Below are 19,748 nucleotides of genomic sequence, written 5' to 3' on the forward strand. Positions count from 1 at the left end.
GGGACACACTTCAAAAATGAAAGAGACAATGGAACCGAGTGTTGAAGTGAGGCATAAAAATATATACCAGACTAAATGCCCCCAGTGTGAGAGATGAAATTATGAGATAATACTGCAAAAAAAGATTCACTCGAATCCAAAGATGTGGAGGATGCTGTCGCTGGATGACCACAAACTGCTCACCGATCGTAGATAAAATATATAAAAAATAACCAAATATATTGATGCAAAAACGAGTGATTCTAACAGTAGGGATGTGAAGCAAGCTGTCCTGCTTCTATTGGTTTGTATGAAATGAATGAGCTCCCTGATTGGCCAGGTGGCCACCAGAAGACCCCAGTGTTTTTCTACCTTCTCCTACTATAAAGTAGAAATGAATTGGTTTATCTTCAAATAGAACTCTTTAGTTGTATAGAAAATTAATATTTTGGGGAAAAAAGAAAAAAAAACTCCCATTTGCCATGGTTAAGATTATTTGTTTTTTGTTTTTGTTTGTTTTTTTCCAGACACTTGAGTGTGAAAACCTTGTTTTTAGAACAGTTGTAAATAGCACATGAAACTACATAGGGTTCCTTTTTGTATTTACAATAACCAGAATTGATGACAGCTGCTCTGCAGAACGACTAACTTCTTCTATCTCTCGATACTGTAGGTGGTTTCGTTCAACTGTAAATGGTTTATAAATATGTGGCTCCTACAGTCTGGCTTATTGCATTGAAATCATAAGGATCTGAATCCCATCAGAGGGGGTGACAGTTTGGTTTGGGGGTTATTTATGATTTTGTGTACATGTAGAAATACCAAGAATTTTGTGCCGTTTAATAAATCCTCTCCTGATTACTGATGCAGATTGATTTGCTTTTTGTTTGTATTGTATGTTTTGCATTAAAATTCATAAGGATTGTCGGTACATTATTTAAACAGGTTGTTGATTTGGCATAACTAAAAACAAAATATCTTTCTTCAAAAGGTCATTGACATCAGTAAATATCTACTGTAAAATTGTTTTAATTTTTTAATAAACACCCTTTTGGATTTTAAAATGGAGATACAATTTTTGCAAAATGTCTGTTTTTGGAAACCTTCCGATATTTTTAGGGGCAACACTTGATTGTTGTTCCTCCTCCGTGTCCCACACTCCTGAATCCTGGACAGCCGTAAACTGCCAAATTACAGAACTGAATAAGCAGCACTCCAATGGTTGGTTTTTCTGAATCAATTTTTATGTGTTGCTGTTTTTTAAAAAATTTGTAATTGTGTAATATTAAAAAAGAAGTTGAAGAAAAAGAATAATTACTCACTAATCAGAAGTTGTTTTTGGGAAAATATACTAGTAGGAATTTGGTTCAAACTTGCATATGAAACAATTTGCACCAGTTAATGTTGACATGAAGACTGTTTGCTTCAGGTTTTCCAATCCATTACAGACTCTGGATCGATAATGGTCCGCTGGACTCTTTGCATCTCCAACGCTTCAGAATGTGTTGAAATGTGTGAAAAATCTCTTATCCATGAAAGTGTTGATTAGCTCCAATATGTTTCCCCTTATGATGCCATTGACCCAAAAACACCAAAGCAGAACTTTCAGGGGGGTTTTCATCTCTGAAATGTATTTTGTCAGATTCTACGGTGGAAATCAATACTTCCTCTGGCCGGCGGGACTTTGACATGGTTCACTTTTAAGTGAAAAACCACACGACTCAATCGTTTCTGTAAACAATGTCTCAACTATGATGTAAAGCACTTTGAACTGCTACGCAAATAAACTTGACTACAGTGAGCTGAATATTTACCACTAAATGTCCCAAACTAAACAACATAAAACACACAAACGGTGTTTACACACCGCGTTGTTCGCTTTGCAGCTGTTTTGTTGGAAAACAGCTTCAAACTGTGACTCAGTTTATTTACTCCATCGATCCACCGCTGACCGCTGATAACGAGTCATCCGAACTTTGCATGCTGGGGTTTGGTAGTGTGTGAGTGGGCGGGGCTTACCATATAAGGCTTAGTGGGTGGGGACATCTTAATAGCAAGTGTGTGACCAAGGGAATGTTGCGTTTAATGCGCCTCGTAAAGTATAACATTTTTGTCTTTTGGGGAAGTTTTGGGGGCGATATGAATTTTTAAACTCTATCAGCTCGAGAAGAGTGTTTACAGACAACTTAAATATCAAAATGCTCATATTTTTAAGACAAATAGGACAGAGAAAAACGATTACCTGCACACACACACAAAACAACAGATCCCTCAAACGTCCTGCTTTCAGTTGTCTTTAAAGTTACACGTATGTTTAGCATTTTGATGAAAGCCAGTTAATAGTTATTTCGCAGTGGTTACTGTCTGTCACAGAGGGCTTATTTTTTACGTTTATTTTAAGAAGATAATTTTTTTCCTGTCATTGGCAATATCATTTTCGACTGTATCGAACGCAACACATCCTCCGCTAAGCTAGTGGGCTGCACAAATTAAAAAAAAAACCCACAGCGATCCCAGAGAAAAGACTATCTTGCTAAACTCCTCAACCAGGGTTTGTCTCTTGGTCGCAGAAAATGCTGCATCCTCAGAGGTCCCTGTCCGAGCTGCCGAAGATGTCCGCGGCCAGTCAGGTGGAAAGAGCCGTGCTGGTAAGCTCCTCCGACCGGGAGACACACAGGGACTACCTGCAGAAACACACAGCTAGCTGTCTCATCCTTACCCAGCCTATAGCCTGTCGCTTTTGGGACATTTTACTGTTCAGTTCCTGGTCACAGCAACACGATACCATCCTAAATGTTGGTGAGGCGCGAGGGCAGCAGGAGCTCGCGCTGTCACCGCCGTTAGACAGAAGGCCCGGTGTGATAGAGAGCATCACTGAACATGGAGGCCAGTAACTGAGACCAATGGGTCCAAAATACATCAATGCATAGCTAAGATGTCTGGCTTTTATTAAATCATTGCTCAATGTGTCAATTTAACCTCAGCTTAAAGCAAAACATGCCGCACTGAAAGGGGGAACCAGTTTGTTTCTTTGGGTCCACAGTGTCTTGTAAAACTATTCCCACCAACGGAACTATTCCACATCTTACCTAGGGCTGAAAGGAATGATCGAAATTACGTGATGAATCGATTTTTGATAAAGTCATTATCTTTATTGACTAATAGTGAATTGGAAAATGCAGACTCGAGAAAGGTCATTTGCTGAAAGAATAACAATTAAGCCAAAACTGTACAAAAATAGGTTACATTTAACATGTATAGAACAACTTTTCTTCTCACAGTTCAAATTGTTTTTTTATTGTTATTTTTTTACTTCTAAATTACATTTTGTGCTATCCAGTTGTTTTAATCGAAAAAAAACCCCAACACTGAACAGAAAGACCTAAGCTACCAAGTGGAACAAACTGAGCTTTTCACATGTTAGAAGTCTTGTTCTAGCTGCTGATGAATCCTTTTGCTACAAATGATCAAGCTTTCACTAAAGGACTGCATGGTTACTGGATCTTAGGCAATAGATGGTGTATTTTCTTATTTTAAAATAAATTAAATTTTAGCTTTGTGATATTGTATATAAAAAGGCTTAAATGTTTAAATTAAAAATTCAAGAGATCCAATGGAGAGCATTTGTGAGCATCACTTCTCAGGGTTTGCACAGATTCCAAGTTGGATTTAATTCTGGACATTGACTTGACCATGCCAACATTCTAACAGGGTCATTGTCCTGCTGGAAGGTGAACTCTGACCACAGTCTCAAGTTTTCTGACTTCCCCCTACCCCCAAGTCTGAAAAAAAAAACAACTCATCCCCCCACAAGCTGGTCTGGGTACCACCATGTGTTACCATAGAGATGACATGTTCTGGATGATGGGCAGTGATTGTTTTCCTGGAAGGCCTCCGATTGGCTCATCCTTTTCAAAATGTATAGATGATGAATTGAACAGAGCTGCAAGGCCTGGGAATTTGTTTTAAAACCTAAATGAAAATGAAAATCTGATAAAACACATTGAGGTTTGCAATTGAAATATGGCAAAATGTGAAAAAAAAAAGTCAAGGTACTTCTCCAATCTGTAAGTAACTCCCAGGTGCTTGTATTAATCTTATAGGGATTCAGTATTTTTCTCTTCTCTGCAGGAGGAGGAGTTTAACTGGCTGCTGAAAGAAGAAGTACATGCTGTCCTGAAGCAGCTTCAGGAGATCCTCAAGGTAGGAGTTGAGTTTAGTGCCAAGCAATAAAACAATTTCAGGAACTTATCAAGAAACTGAGAAAATATCAATAAGAATAACAAAGAACTCCATTTTTTAACCATTTCAACTCCAAGCATATTTTATTTCTCTTTAAGTGCTTGAAAGAGGAATGAAATCTTTTTATTATAAAGGATTATATGAAAACTTTTGGTCTATAATATTTAGGATGGGTAAATATTAATATATTTGTTATTAAGAATGCTAACATCATAACCCCTTGTTCAGAAGTAATATGGTTAAAAAAAAGAACTTGAAGAAAATGATCACAGAAAACTGAAGAAACCTTAAGACTGTTGAGCTTTGAGGCAACAGATTGGGATGCACTGTGCCAGCCAGGGGGAGGACATCAGGGATATGAGTGAGTGTGGGAATGACAATACAAGGTTCTGTGTGGACAACACTAGCTCAGCACTTCCCCAATAATACGCCCAATGTCACTGGTGACATGAAGGAACTTCTAAACAAGAAAACATAGCCTTTAGTGAGTAAGACAGGGAGGAATTTAATCAGGAGTATACTGAAGCAACTTAGATTAGAGACGGTAAGGATCTGTACAGGAAGGAGCAAACTCCTGCAGAAGAATATAATGGATGTTTGGTTAAGGATGAGAAAGATCACAGGCTTTAGGCAGAAAGATTTATTACTTATAAATAAGTAAATATTTATTTATACAGCAACTTTTACTGGTCAAATATCAAAAAGGCCTTTACAATGCAAAAAAGTGTAAAAGAACTCAAAAGATAAGATTAACATCATACAACATAAAACTAGTAAAACTCCACTCTGAATGCATTTATCAGCTGTATCCACAGAATCAAGATGGTTCTTGGTGGCAACACATTACAAAATCTGGGGGTTACCACTCTAAAATACATTCTCTCTTGTCTCAAAATGTGTTTATGGAACCATTAACAGACTTTGACTGGAAGAAATTAGACTGCAAGAGTATGTAGAAGGTCAAGGAGATGGGTTTGGGTTTGACCACATAAGGCTCTAAAAGTCTAAGAGACTGCAATTTTAAAATTAATTCTTATTATTTATCTTGGGAACTATATTTATTTGATTTTCAGTGGCAAAATTTTGAGTTTCTACCTCATCAGAATTCACTTGCAAGAAGTTGACACAGAACTGAAATACTAAAAAAGCAGTCCATCAAAAAGGACAACGTTTGGCTTAAAAAAAACATTGGAGCTGAATATAATCAGTACAGAAACGATATGACGCATAAGAAAACGGTCTGGAGAAGAAATGTGTAAAATCAAGAGAATAAGCCCCAACACTAAGCCCTGTGGTACCCCTCATGTTGGAGTCCCACCTCTAGGACAGAGTCATCCAGTTGGTCTGCTGACTCAAATGTTTGTTGGTTCTTGTTAACAGGAGGCGTCCAGACGTTTCTCCATGCCCACTCCGGGCCTGGAGAGTCAGCAGAAGCAGGAGAACTTCATCCTGGGCAGCTCAACGTAAGCTTTCCAAAGCCCCACCTGTTTGTTTTGAGCCATGCAGCTGGTCTACTGTTACACGGCCTTCCACTTGGTCAGCTGTAGTTTACAATAAGCAGACAATGTTTGTTAGGTAACAGTGGCTTTCTGTGTGATGAAGTGACGGTCTGCCTCTGTGTGTGTCCTTACCTCAAATAATGTCAGCTACTTAAACTGAGCTAGTTTTGTCCATTTATGACACAAAGATTCAGCCAATCTAAAACAGCCAGGGCTCTAAAATAATTCAACTTTGACCGTGAATATGTCTTTACTGCCTCTGTTGTCGTCTTTCTTTATTTCTCTGAAATCTGCCCTTAAGTTGATTTAGTGCTTCACAGTGCAAAAGTGTTCATACTAGGCCGGTCGCGATAAACGATAAATCAATTGCACGATAAATTAAACCTATCGATCTCATTTTAATTATCGCCTTTATCATCTCTTCCTGCCTTTTTTCTTTCTGTTGATGACACTGAATGAAAAAGGGCTCAACTCCGGTGCTCTCCACTGACCCTCCCTTCCTCATTTCCTTTGTGTAATGTCCAGCGCACACAACACGAGTTGTCGGCCGACTGTCGGCCCATTTTCAAAACCTGAGAGACACATTAGCCGACAGAAATCCTAGGTATAACGGTTCAATCAGGTTCGATTGTGCCGTGTGGTGTCCAGCCACATGGACACAAAATAATGTGTCCATGTTATTTTGGACAAAATAACATGGACAGATTAATTAATCTGATTAATCAGATTAATTAATCTGATTAATCAGGCATTAATCAGATTAATGTCTGATTAATTTTAAAATCAGGCATTAATCAATGCTTTACTAAAATCTACCTGTGATGCATGTGGCTAGAGTCAGCGTAAAGTCCTGACTGAATGAAAATTATTGTAACCTATTTATGTCACGTCAACGAAGAACAGCTGAAAAGTTACCGGGTTTATCAACTGCGGTAGCAATTTGGCTCCAACTCCTCCTCTGGTCATTTCTATATTCTTTGCACGAAATGTTGAATAAACATTAATGTTGTTTCCACATATCATCTCCAATATCCGCTGGATTTTGGGTTGCGCTGTGTCAGGTGTTTGGGATTCCCCTCGTTATTTACCTTCAGAAAGCACAGAGAAGAATCCGCTCTTTCTGATTGGCTACCTGTCACATTCAGCAGGCTGCATTAAGCTCCCAGTCGAGGAAAACCCCTTAGATCGGAGCGGCCACCACGATCTGCAGTGTGTGGTAACACACCACACACTGTGTGGTAACACACCACACACTGCAGGATGATCGGTTACAAAATCACCAGCAGCAATCTTAGATCGACCAACAATCTAAGATTATCGTAAGGGGAAAACGGGGACAAAAAGTCGTGTAGTACAGCATTAGGTAGTCAGATGAGCCCATCTTCTTTATTTAAATCTAGTGATTACTGAAGCCCAATATAGTATACAGACTTCATAATCTGCACTCTTTTGGTTGAATGCAGTATTTATTTCCACTTTGGCTTTATGTTGTTTGGTTTTTTCATTCAAATACGTTTTTTGTTATTGGGGCTGAGAATCCATTAACATTTTAATGTCCATTTTAATGGGACAAAAATGGGTCAAAGTGTTTGGATGCTGTTTCACAACATTGGATATGTTGGAAGTCGACTTGTTCCTGGAGCGTCCCAGTTTGCATTGCTCTGCGTGTCGTCATGGTAACGCTTGTGAAAGGCTGACCTCTTGCTTGTGTGTTTGCAGCATGGATCAGGTGAAGGGGGTGCTGACTCTGCAGGGAGAGGCTCTGACTCAGGCGGTGAGTAACGGAGTTTGCTTCCTGAAACGCTGATTGAAGCTGAATAACATCTTTTAATGCTGACCTTTGCTCTGCAGGACATAAACCTGAAGGTTGCCAAGAGCAGCCAAGTCCTGCACTTTCAGTTCAGAGAGGACAAACAGTGGAAGCTGCAGCAGGTACCGCGCCACGCCCCATCACTTCAACACGTTCAGCTGACAGAAAGGCTCAGAGGCAGCAAAGATCATTTCCTTCAACAAGATGTTAGTTGTTTCACAGAGTCATGCTCTTGGAAACAATTTTAACAACATAACTGTGTTATTATTTTACTATTTCAATTCTACTAACACAACGATAACCTACAATTATCTGTCTACAGCAGTTGAAGTTTCCTTGAGGCTTTTTATCACACTAAAAAGTATAAAATAATCTGGAGTTTAATTAAATGTATTCACTGGGGGAAATCCCACATTAAAAATACACACCTTGACAAGTCATTGGTGGTTAACCAGTCCTTACAGGAAGTTGCAGTTGCAACCATTGATGCAAATTCACTCAGCATGTGCAAATTTTTTCCACCTCCTTGCTATGTTCACAGCTCCTCCGCAAATCTGACCAGTCACCTGAATGTTTTCTGTATTGTCTCATTTTCTGTCCGATCACTGCAACACCGTACAATTTTGACCAATCCCTAAGCCCCGTTCTAATTTAACTTCCTGTTTCATGACGTCTCTTGAAAGTCGAACCTGTGAGATGAAAGCACGTATGATGCTAAATGGTAACATTTGCCCCCCCGCCTCTATTTATTTTTTTTAAATTCCAACCTCCTATATCTTGTTGCAAAATTACTTGTAAGTTATTTCTGCCTTATTTCAAGTTTACTAACATATTTTGCACTAGAAACTACATGAAAAACACTTAATAAGATTTGGCGATTTTGCAGGGCAGATAAGAAACTGTGAAGTGAAAATGTACCTTGAGCATGTAACGTGATGAAAAGACCAGCTGGAGGTTGAGACAGACGTGGGTAAAGTCTGACTGCTCGGTTCTCCATGATCCATCAGATCCAGGACGCCAGGAACCACGTGAACCAGGCTCTGCTGCTTCTGAGCAGCCGCGACGACACCTACCAGTTCAAGACGGGCGCCGAGGTCAACAAGGTCAGTATCTCTGAACTCGGTGGCACCTCGGTGCACAGCTGGACGTGGCTGACGGCAGTAGTCATAACGACCGGACGGCTCTGTTCACTCTGCAGCTCATGGACGCCGTGATGCTGCAGCTGACGCGAGCTCGAAACCGCCTCACCACTCCGGCATCGTTGACTCTTCCAGAACTCGCCACCAGCGGTCTGATGGTTCGGCCAGCATTTCTAAGGCTCTAACCACACCTGGAAACTTTTCACATTTCAAGCAGAGCGGCTCATTGTGTGTGTTTTATTGGGATTTTATGTGACGGACCTACAAAAATTTTTGCACAGCTGTGAAAGCTGTAAGTCCAGTCGGAGCAGTTTAGTTCAGAAGTGACCTAATCAGTGAATAGAATCCAGCTGAGTGGGATTTAATCTGATTGTTCTGGTTCTGCGTTACTGCATATCGTCCCGTTTCATCAGATTCCAGTAGAAAACACTGATGGTTCTGGTTGTAGTGAGTGTGTGTACCGGTCCAGGGTGTGTGACGCCATCGTTTCTGCAGCTTCCTGTTGCCTCACACCATTTTCTGTCATTTGAACTCCAGAAAATGTTCACTCCCCCTATGCCTGGCGACGTGATGGTGAACTTTTACATCAATTTAAGCAAGCTGTGTCTGACCGTCTACCAGCTACATGTGCTCCCTCCCAACACCACCAAGGTCAGACCCTGTGACCCTGCAGTGGACCTCCCTGCTGCTCATCCGGCTGCTCTCTCACTGCTTTCCCTCCTGTCTTCCCTAGAACTTCAAGCCAACAGGAAGCTCTGTGTTGCACAACCCAGGAGCGATGTTGTAAGTTTGATTTCCAGTTCAGTCTGAGCTGGTCATTGTTTTTATTCATTGAGCATCAATGAATAAAAAAAAAAAAAGCCTGCCCAGCTTATTAAGCTGGGCAGGCTATGGTGTAATTACTTTGGCCACAAATTGAAAACCAAACCAGGAGAGTTCAGCTTTAAGTCAGAACTGAGCTGCAAACAGCAGCTTACCGAGCTCAAATAAATAGAGAAAAAAGGGCAGTGTTATATATTTTCTAGGAACGTAGAGCTGTTTTATAGCACAGTTAAGTAATTATTCTGCTGTTAATATCAAATATGACTTATAAGAAATTTGATTTTGCAGTATAAAGCCTTGAAATTGGGCCTCTGTCTCTTTAAGAAGCTCCTACTCTTTCTGACCCTGCCTTCGGCCTGTCATCATGACAACGCCTCTCCATTATGCCATTTAAAGCCATTCTTAGAAGCGTTGGACTGAGAACCTGATTGGTTTTTTGTTGTTGTTTTTTGAGGTGTTTAAAGTCATGTGACTGTCTAAGCAGCTGCTGGATGAACATCCAGCTGAGTTCTCAGGAAACTGAATTAGACTGAGATTCAGTCCTGAGTGAAGAGAGTAAACGGTGCTGACCCAGCATGTCAGCCGCTGTAGGTTGTGTGTTTCATTAACACTGTCTTCCACAGTGAGCTCAACAACAACCGCTTCGAGGTGAGCCACGTTCACAAGGTGGAGTGTGTGGTGCCGTGGCTCAGCGACACGCTGGTGTTCTTCACCATCTCCCTGCAGCTCTGTCAGCAACTCAAGGACAAGGTGGGCCGGCATCACCAGGGCCTCAGCCTGAAGCAGAGCCATTTCTTACAAGGCTGTGCTTGTTTTCTTGCTGCGTTTGTTTTTAGATGAAAACTCAAGAGTTTATTCCACTGAGCTGCTTTAAATGACTCAATGTTTGATGGGTCAATGTGTGGTGAACAGTGGGGTCCAGCTGGTAGTTTCTGTGGGAAGTTCTGAGTGAAGTGTCAAAGATCCAGACCAAGCAGAATTATGAAGACCAATATCTCTGTTCCTGCTCCAAACTCTGCAGGACGGCAATGATAATGGATAATAAGACTCCACTGTGGAGGAATGACATCACATTTAATGGTTAACACTCCTCTATGTCGAATCTAGAGCCTCTTCTGCTTGTATTACCAAAAAGCAACAACAAACACAAATCAGTACTAATATCTCTTTGGGTGCGTTCACACCAGCTCTGTTCAGTCCGCTTCAATCCGACTCCAGTCAGTTTGTCTAGAAAGTCTGCTTCGCTTGGGAAGCTGTGAATGACTAATCAAACCTCTGTCTCGGCTCAGTTGAAGTGAACTCTGATGCGTTTCCAATGCATATGTGAACGGCAAGTGGCCCGGAGGCGGCTCCAAAAGCAGGAAGTAGGCTACAGTGCAGGGCATTCTGGGTAATTACAAACAAAACAAACACGTTAGTCTGGCTCTAGAAGGAGAAATGACACGTGGTGTTTTGCCAAACATTAAAGAGAAATCCTCCAACTGCTAAAATCTGATACCACTCCATTTCCGTTTGCATTTCATGAAGAAGGAAGTTGTGCTCAGCGTCTTCTTCAGAGGTTTTTGTGTCGTTTCCGTCTGTGGTTCTTGGTGCAGCTCCCCCACAGGCGGGGAGGAGAACAGGTTTCTCAAAGGGTTTGGTTGGTTTGAGAACCACAGCAGCTGGAAATGGAACAAATGTTGAGCCGAGTCTACCGGACTGTCACATGTGAAGACACCTTTAGTTTGCTGTTTCCAGTTCAATTCAGACTTTTCTTCATTTCTCACATTCATGATCTTGATACAGTCTGGAGAAAAATGAAACAAACTGCCAGGTTTCATATAAACTGATCCCTATCAGGTCCTAGAATGAGGAGCTTTGAACTGTTCTTTGATTTTAACTGGTTTGATTCAAACAGTAAGAATTCATGTCTAATGTTGCCTCAAAGCATTTAAAATTAATCCAAAATAGTAGTTCCTCCAGTGACGACCTGACTGAAGAGTCTCATCCCTGAAGCAGCATTTCTGGAGGTCACTAACGGGCCGGTGTGTGTTCTGGATCGGTGTATGTTCTGGATCGGTGTATGTTCTGGATCGGTGTATGTTCTGGATCTGTCACGTCTCTGTCGGTTCTGACCCAGTCACTAACCGGATCTTCTCTCCTCTCTTCCCTCCAGATCTCCGTCTTCTCCAGCTTCTGGAACTACAGGCCGTTCTGATCCAGCCCGTCCTCCACAAACCAAACTAACCAATCAAGTCTAAGGGAAACGCTGGAAAGCTCTTATTTTTCTATGTATTTATCATGCAGTCTGTCAAAGTGTTGCTCCACGAGCTGAAAGCAGCCACACACCACCAGATACCAATATTATAGACCGTAATGGAGTTAGGCCAGCTGACCTTTATTTCTCTCATACGTGTGTGTGGGTGTGTATGGCAACTCATGATACAAACTTGAATCTTTCAATGAATGAATGTGATTATTATTTAAATTATTTCATCATGTAGAACTCTAATGTTTGCAATCGGGATGGAAGGACTGAGCATCAAAGTGTTTTCAGGTTCATCCTGAAAACCCCAAATTTCCTTTGATTTCTTTAAATTTAGCTAGTTTCTGTTTTCCTCCCTCCAACACCTCAGTTGTTCTCTGGGATTTACTCAGCTGACTGCTAGGCTCCTTCTAATGTCTACAAGTTACAGAAACACTGAAATCTGGTGACCCTGAGCCTGTTGTTGTTGTTGTTGTTGTTGTTATTATTATTAGCTTGCTAAGGCCAGACCAGTGACTAACCAGTTGAAATGTTTTCCAGTCAGTGAACAGGGCCCATTTAAACGGATAGTTTATATGTTTTTTTTGTGTCAGTCATATCAGCGTCCTTAGAGCGAGGGTGTCCAAACTTTATGGTAAAAAAAAAACCCACACACACAATTAAATCAAGCTAATAAAATTGTCTGATTTTATTATGCATTTATTTTGATAGGAAAGAGATGTTATTCATTGTAGATCAAAAACTTAAAAGAGTTTTTATGTTTGCTGAGTTAAAAGAAAAAGCAATTAGTGTTTAAATTTGTTCAGGCTCAATTGAACAGACTTATCCTCCGGATTTCAGTCCATTTCTCTCAAAACACTAGCTATATGTAGCCAAGATTAATAAATTAGATTAAAAAAAATAAAGTTGGCCTTTCAGTGATAGTCTCTGGGGACATGTGGTTCTTCTGATTAAAAAAAAAACAGCCAACATTCTGTTGGCTGTTTTTTTTAGTAAGAAAATTTATGAAATTTTCTTAAATTTTCTTACAAAATTCATGAATTATAAATGTAAGAAAATTTATAATTTTCTTACATTTTTCACTGTAAGAAAATTATAAATTTTCACTGATGACAAATTAAAAGTCTCCATCTGAATCACCCACCAAAATTAGTCCAATGGCCACAAATGGACCCGGGGCTACAGTTTGGACACCCCTGCCTTAGAGTGCTGGTTTCAACTGGTATGATCCTGGTAGACTCACCATCAGCCTGAATTCAGATTCAGCAGATCTGGAAGCTCTGCCACAAAAATATCTGCAGCCTTTATTTTTAAATGAAACCTCGTTAAATGTTACAGATTTTTAGAGAGTTTGTAATGCTAACGGCGTTCATCATGCTAACTGATGACATAGCCGCGCATTCTCTCTGTACCGGAAAGATGCAGCTCCTGTTTAAGAAAAAGGAGAATCCTCGCTGCAGCGTCGCCTTACAGCCGATGGAGACGGGGAGGAAGAGGAATACATTTCTGACAAAAAATTCAGAGATTTTTACATTAATCTCCAAAATTTTCTAGAAAATTTGAAAAATAGAAAATTTCAGAGTTCTTGAAAGCAAATATTTAACATTTCAAACTCAGAAATGTACTTGCTTTTCTAAAAAGTTTGAGATTTTAGTGGATTTGTTTTGTTTTTTTTTGCCATAAATTTACTACTCATTTTTTGGTAACACTTTATTTGAAGGGGGGTGAATAAGACTGTCATGACACTGTCATAAACATGACAGAACACCTGTCATGAACATGAATAAGCCTTCATGAATATTTATGACTGTTGTCATAAAGCATCATTCGGTAAATTATGACACTTTTAATACAAAGTTGACATTATTCAAAATGTCTGTTATGACTACTTGACATTAACCAAGAAATCATTACTGATATAAATTTGTTATAAAAGTATTACTGATTGCACTTTAAAAATTAGGTAACTTTATGTTATTAAAGGTAAAGTTTAAACAGTAATGATTTCTTGGTTAATGTCAAGTTGTCATTAATTGTGAATAATGTCGACTTTGTATTAAAAGTGTCATAATTTACCGAACGACGCTTAAAGTCATAAATATTCATGAAGGCTTATTCATGTTCATGACGGGTGTTATGTCATGTTTATGACAGTGTCATGTCAGTCTTATTCAACCCCCTTCAAATAAAGTGTTACCCATTTTTTTTGTCTAAATATGTTGGCCCCTAGATGCCGTCATAGAATTCTGGCTTTATCCAATATGGCTGCCCTCATAGAGAATGTAGAGGACTATTTCTTTGCACTGTGACGTTTGCATTGCAGTAAAGCAATGACATCACATCTGCTCCCAAAACTAATAGTAAACGATTCATAGCAGGAAGAGATGTTGATTATAGATCTGGAGATATTGGCTAAAATATCAGCAGGTCTGAATTGTACAATAATTATAAAATGGGAATCGACCATTAATCTCTGTTTGGTGTATCTCTATTTCAAGACTCTTTGATGCTTAAAAAGTCTTTTTTTTCTTCATATTTTTGGTGCTTTATTATATCAGATGTAAGCTACAAAGATCGTCCCACAGGGAACCCAGCTGGTACTCTGGTCCATGCTGAAGTCATTCATATCCACTGACACTGCTCTTCTTCAGGTTAAGTTTGTAACTCCAAAGTGTCTGCTGACTAGACAGCATCAGGAGCAGCAGCAGGAGGAAAACAGTTTTCCTTCCAGCTTTGCACACATTCTCTGGATTTAACCCAGCTCTAAGCTATTTGTGTCGTTTGTTTCTGTCCGCTCTGTGTTTGTATTTATTATGTTTCTCATGTGGTTAATCTGTGGAACATTAATCTAATCATGAACAAATAATTTCAGCACTCTAAGTGTTAATCTGTTTTGAGAAGCTGCCTGTAAAATGAAATGTGGAAAAGATTCCTCTGTGCAATAAAACTCTAAAAGAACCTCGTTTGAGCTCTGCTTTTCTGAATGGATATTAGGATTCTGTGTGACACACACACTTTTATTAAATAACATGTTTTTTGCATATTTGTTAGAACTGTCACCATGTCATAACAATTTGGTATGACATTTATAATCTGTGAAAAAACCCGAGCTCCTCTGCCTCCTCCCTGGTCTCACAGCCATCTGCAGTGATGCAGCGCTTCCAGGCAAGAACAACCAATCAGAGCCAGGAGGAGGGTCTTGGCGCTCTCAGTCAATTTGTGTATATGCTGCTAAATGTTATAAAGGTGAAGAAACAACTCAACATTCCAGGAAAACATTATCCGCCCTCATCGGTATCCATGCTAACTAGCCTTAGCATTCACGGCAGGCTAAGGCTATGGAGGTACTGTTGTCTTTAGCCATATGCCTCGTCCAGTAGAGGTTTGGTTTGGGTTCAACTCTCTCTGATCTTGAAGTCATTTTGTTAGGCCAGCCACAGCAGAAGGTTCTCCACAGTTTCACAATGGTTCCCCTTCGAGTTCTCTGCAATCCTAGAACCACAGACTGTTCCTGTCCATATGTTTCTTCACGCGATGAGTCATTAATAAACATGCCGCTCCGTCATCCTCCTACTACTGCCTGTCGTCGTCTTCGTGGTTTCTGCCAATTGTTGGTCATGTGGTTCATGTGTTGCGGAAAAAATCTTTTCACTGCAGTTTTGTGAAACAAACCAATTTTGATACGGCTACAAAAACACAAACACACACACACACACACACACACACACCAACAATGAAACATTTGAAATTGGGGTGTTTCAAATAAATTTACTTTTGAAATGTCAAATTGCAAAATTATATGGTCAAAAGAAACACAGTTGTGACTTTTTCTCATCTGTTCTTTACTTACTTAAAATTCGTGATTTAAATCCAATCAACATTTAATTTTCAACTTACTAAATTCTGAAAAGCCCAGATTGAATCTCCTGTAGTTGTGCTGTTTTTCTGGGTTGCTACCATCTGAGGAAGGTTGGATGTTTGGGTCAGCAGGAATCAGTCTCACAGGAAGTGGTGACAGTGTCAGATTCCACTGCAGCTCCGTCTCTGTGTGTCCCATTAAACTCCTCCACAGTGAAATCCTTTCTGCTCTGTTTTCTGTTTGGCCTCGACTCCAGCTGTACAGAAACCTGCTGGATTCCTCTGCAGCTCAACACACTCACTGCTGACTGAACAGTACAGGAGGACACAGAGCCAAACACTAAACTGCTTTATTACTCAGTAAAAACATTTAATTACATTTGAATCATTTTAGCAAATCTATATACAGGTCTCCCAGTGGTAACCTGGCAACAAAACCCACAAAGCTGCGACTGGGAAAAAACGATCACGTGAGCTAACTTTCCATTTGGGCAAACAACATTGTGCAGGAATTATATTCTGAAGCGTTTTGATTCCAGTGTGCGTTTTGGCACAGGAAGAGGATGAGAAGGTTCTGCTGGGCCTCCTGCGGTCCGACCGGGTCGTTCAGGGGTCCATGCCGTAGTTCTCTATGCCGACCTTTCTTCTGCGTGGCTGTTCAGGAAGAACACACACAACATAATCAATACCTCTGTCAGCAACACACACATGTACAGGTATATGTCAGTGAGTTAGTATTTGTAAAGTTTATTAGGTTCTGTTACATGGCAATATGAACTGATTATTAAATAACAGCAGAATGCTTGAGCGAAACTATTTTAAGCATTCATTTCTGATCATTTTATTATTTTTTATCAGCTGAAAGCTTAAGATTCAGGTTTATTGATTTAAAGATGCAAAATGATTTTTTTATTTTTTTTTACAGTACTATGAAGCTATAACTTACACAATCATGGGTGGGGGGAGGGGGTTAAGACAGAATAGGTTGTTGCTAAAGAAGCTGAATGTTTACAGACGGCTATATCCAAAAATATGAATGGAAAGTTTTGTGGAAGGAAAAAGTGTGACAAATGTGACCTCTTATCAGATGAAAGTACATTTTGCATTTATTTTAGTCCCAGAAAGAATCCTCACTGTATGAAGTCCAGAGTGACGTTTTCACAGTCAGAGGTGATCTGGGGTGTCATGTCACCTGCTGGTTCTGGTCTACTGGGTTTAACAAATTCCAAAGTCAGTCCAGCTGTCTAACAGACTAAAAGTCCACATGCCTCCTTTAATCACCATGGTAACATCAGAAAAGTGGCTTGACCAGAACTCCGTAGAGAATCTATGAAGCTTTAACAAGAAAAGATGAGAGACAGCTTCCGAAACAACCTGGGCTTCCAGAACCCCAGTAGAACCGGACCGGTCTCCTCCCCGCCTCGCTGCCCTGATGGAGGAACTCAAGCACAAGGAGCCCAGACCAAGAACCGGTGCAGATACTGCACAGCAGAGGCGCAAAAAGTGGGTATGCAGCCTATGCAACGCATAGGGGCGCAGCACCAGAGGGGGCGCCAAAACCCCGTCTGGAGGGGGCGACGCGCCAATTATGACATTGGGCTCCTTCACCTCTTGCACATAACGAGGTACATGTAGCGAGTTTTACACTTCATGTAGCGTCGCCTCGGGGGAGGGGGGAGCATCGCTCCTTCACCCTGACGTTCCTTCCCTTGGGGGGGTGGGGGGCGCCGATTTATGTTTTCGCATCCACCTGAATAATGTGTAGTTGCACCACTGCTGCACAGCACATGGACAAACATTTATACTTTTAAATCCGTGACTGAAAGTCAATATTAGGTTTTCATTAAGCCAGCCAGGGCCGGCCCAAGCCTTTTGTGGGGCCCTAAGCAGGTTCTCATTCAGGGCCCCACATGCCACCATGATGCTTCATCATTCCTAAGATACTTGCTGTGTGTAACATAACTACAACATTAGCTTTTTTTGCGCTTCTCTTACATCATTCCAGAATCATTAGTGCTGTTGATTTCAACCTTAGAGTTTTTACCTTTTCATTGTCACAGCAGCCGCAGCAGCAGCACCGGATGAGAACCAGCAAGACCAACGTGAGAACCACGCCTGTGCACAACAGTGACAAGAAGCAGGAAGAGTTCAGACATCAGTATTTGTACAAAAACCGGTTTACAGATGGAAAGGAATCCTCCAACGTGTGTTTTTGGAAACCAAACTTCTGTTGAGGTATAATTTGAACCTTTGCGATGTTAGCAGAGCTCAGTAGAGCAGATCACACTCAAGTAAAAGAAGCACTACTTCAACATTTTTACTCAATAAAAGTAGAAAGTAGCCATCCAAGAAATGATTCGAGTAAGAGTAAAAAAGTATTTGGTAAAAAGTCTACTTGAGTACTGAGTAACTGACTATGGAGACTTTCAAAGTATGCTTATGATATTATGATATTGGAGTGTGTAGTTAAATCACCTGCTCTGGCTGTACTGATGGAAACTAGCTTAAGCTAAATCTGATTCTAAGCATATTTTATCATTGATTTTTGCACATTTCCACTGTTTTGAATACACTAATAAACCAAACTGAACTCCAACATGCTGCCGCTTTGAGCGCCACACTTCTTACCAATGAAGATAAAGAAGATGGCAAAAGAAGCGATGTCCCAGTCAGACTGGAACATCTGCTTCGACTGCAGTCTGGAGACCACATCGCTGAACTGGTCCTCAAACTCCTGCTGGATGTTCTTCTGATCCATGTCCCAGTCTGCTCCCAGAAAAACACAGAACCAAGAGAAGTGGATTATTGTAAGAACTATTTAGAACCAGGCATGGACAAGTATGAGGTTCAGACTGATGACTTGGAGTAAAAACACCAACTGTTCTACATAAATAAATCACATTATCTGATTGTCTTTATTTAAAAGGGGGAAAAAATCAACAGTGACTTGTACTGATGCTTAGATACCAACATATTGGTTAGTAAAAGTCTAATAATCTGTTAATGGAGGTGGTTGGCATCCCACAATGTGATATTTCCACCACCAAACTTTCTTTGGTTTTGTTTTCACACCATAAGTTTGTTTTTCACAACTGTACATCAAACAGACATTTTTTTCTTCCCTTTTAGAAATTAAAGGAAATGTAGAGTAACTTCCTGTGCTGCTCAGGTGCTGGTCACTATGTCCAGTGGATGTTCGTCCATTTTATCAGTGAATGCCAACAGTTCTGGTCATAGTGGGTTTGTCCTGCTTGGGTCAGGAGTACAACAGCGGCCTGCCAAGGTTGCAGTTAGAATTGGTGCAAAAGGGGATTGAAGGGATGACACCTTCTGGCATTCTAGGGAAAGTTTAATCTTTAAACCTGGCCGTATAGTGAATCACGCCTTTATCTTTGGGGAAATGCTGAGGACGTCAGAATGTCTGTAATGAAAGATTGGTGTTTTTAATTAATATAGTATATTAGCACAATTCAGCATTGATTTGGGGTCAATAGAGCTCATGACCTGGAAGCTACTGGTTGTTGTTTTTATTTTTTTTATTTTTCCCGAGGGCAAATGTGTTGGTGGTCCATAAAGGAACCTCCGCTTTCTGCAGCGAGAACACGGAGCCGAGATATCCGCCCTCTGTGAAACAGTCCACGGTGTGAAACCCCCCACTGACCGCAGGGAACCACGGAGCGAATATCTGAGGAGCATCCGACCTAAACCTAGCTTCACCGCGGGTCCTGCACTGACCTTTGGGGAAGTTATTATCATTCATCCGACTGCTGGCAGTGAAAGATCGGAACTATTTTTTAAATATTAATTTCTTCAGTAAATACAAACGTATTCTTTATAGTCTTATTGAAATAACCAGAGTCAAACCTACCTGTACGAAGAGTCGCTTGTTGTTACGGGTTGTTTTTTTTCTTCCGGGTACGAAGATCTTTTGTTATAGTGTTGCACCTGTTGGTGCTCCACCCTCCTGACTGAAACAGGAGTAGGTAAAGGAGTGGGTGTGGCAGGATCAGGGCTCCGGGATGACTGTGTCGAACCACTTTGCATTTGTTTACAGAAATATAAACAAATGTTTCTGAGACTCATTTGGAGTCAGCTATAGATGGTATATATTCTACCTATTTTTCTTTTTATTTAAATACTCCATTTACTTTTAT

General features: G+C 40.5%; 2 protein-coding genes across 3 annotated transcripts; one reads left to right on the top strand and one right to left on the bottom strand.

The window, feature by feature from the left end:
• The first annotated feature begins 2,331 nt into the window (after positions 1 to 2,331).
• On the top strand, positions 2,332 to 12,415 carry rogdi (rogdi atypical leucine zipper). Of its 2 annotated transcripts, XM_007568298.2 has the most exons (11): positions 2,339 to 2,627; positions 4,111 to 4,182; positions 5,602 to 5,684; positions 7,440 to 7,494; positions 7,572 to 7,652; positions 8,538 to 8,633; positions 8,729 to 8,827; positions 9,207 to 9,320; positions 9,403 to 9,452; positions 10,115 to 10,241; positions 11,647 to 12,415. In XM_007568298.2, the coding sequence occupies exons 1-11, from the start codon at positions 2,553 to 2,555 to the stop codon at positions 11,686 to 11,688; spliced, it is 894 nt and encodes a 297-aa protein (XP_007568360.1). In that variant the 5' UTR covers positions 2,339 to 2,552; the 3' UTR covers positions 11,689 to 12,415. The 2 variants fall into 2 exon arrangements, with proteins under 2 accessions (XP_007568361.1, XP_007568360.1); XM_007568299.2 differs by lacking the exon at positions 10,115 to 10,241 and having other exon boundaries at positions 2,332 to 2,627.
• A 3,512-nt stretch (positions 12,416 to 15,927) lies between these two features.
• On the bottom strand, positions 15,928 to 19,572 carry smim22 (small integral membrane protein 22). Its single transcript, XM_007568300.2, has 4 exons — positions 19,463 to 19,572; positions 18,223 to 18,360; positions 17,639 to 17,709; positions 15,928 to 16,248 (listed from the first exon to the last, which is right to left on the bottom strand). Exons 2-4 carry the CDS (start codon positions 18,350 to 18,352, stop codon positions 16,201 to 16,203), a joined length of 249 nt encoding a protein of 82 aa, XP_007568362.1. The 5' UTR covers positions 18,353 to 18,360; positions 19,463 to 19,572; the 3' UTR covers positions 15,928 to 16,200.
• Positions 19,573 to 19,748: the final 176 nt, after the last annotated feature.

The sequence above is a fragment of the Poecilia formosa genome, unplaced genomic scaffold (assembly GCF_000485575.1).
Source record: "Poecilia formosa unplaced genomic scaffold, Poecilia_formosa-5.1.2 Scaffold220, whole genome shotgun sequence".
Lineage (NCBI taxonomy): Eukaryota > Metazoa > Chordata > Actinopteri > Cyprinodontiformes > Poeciliidae > Poecilia > Poecilia formosa.

Excerpts from the sequence above, each read along its gene's own strand:
- rogdi (XM_007568298.2), top strand. The coding sequence starts at position 2,553 with ATGCTGCATCCTCAGAGGTCCCTGTCCGAGCTGCCGAAGATGTCCGCG. Across the intron at positions 5,685-7,439 it reads TTCATCCTGGGCAGCTCAAC|CATGGATCAGGTGAAGGGGG; the intron begins GTAAGCTTTCCA and ends GTGTGTTTGCAG. Across the intron at positions 9,453-10,114 it reads CACAACCCAGGAGCGATGTT|TGAGCTCAACAACAACCGCT; the intron begins GTAAGTTTGATT and ends TGTCTTCCACAG.
- smim22 (XM_007568300.2), bottom strand. The coding sequence starts at position 18,352 with ATGGATCAGAAGAACATCCAGCAGGAGTTTGAGGACCAGTTCAGCGAT. Across the intron at positions 17,710-18,222 it reads CATCTTCTTTATCTTCATTG|GCGTGGTTCTCACGTTGGTC; the intron begins GTAAGAAGTGTG and ends TGTTGTGCACAG. Across the intron at positions 16,249-17,638 it reads GCTGCTGTGACAATGAAAAG|CCACGCAGAAGAAAGGTCGG; the intron begins GTAAAAACTCTA and ends CTTCCTGAACAG.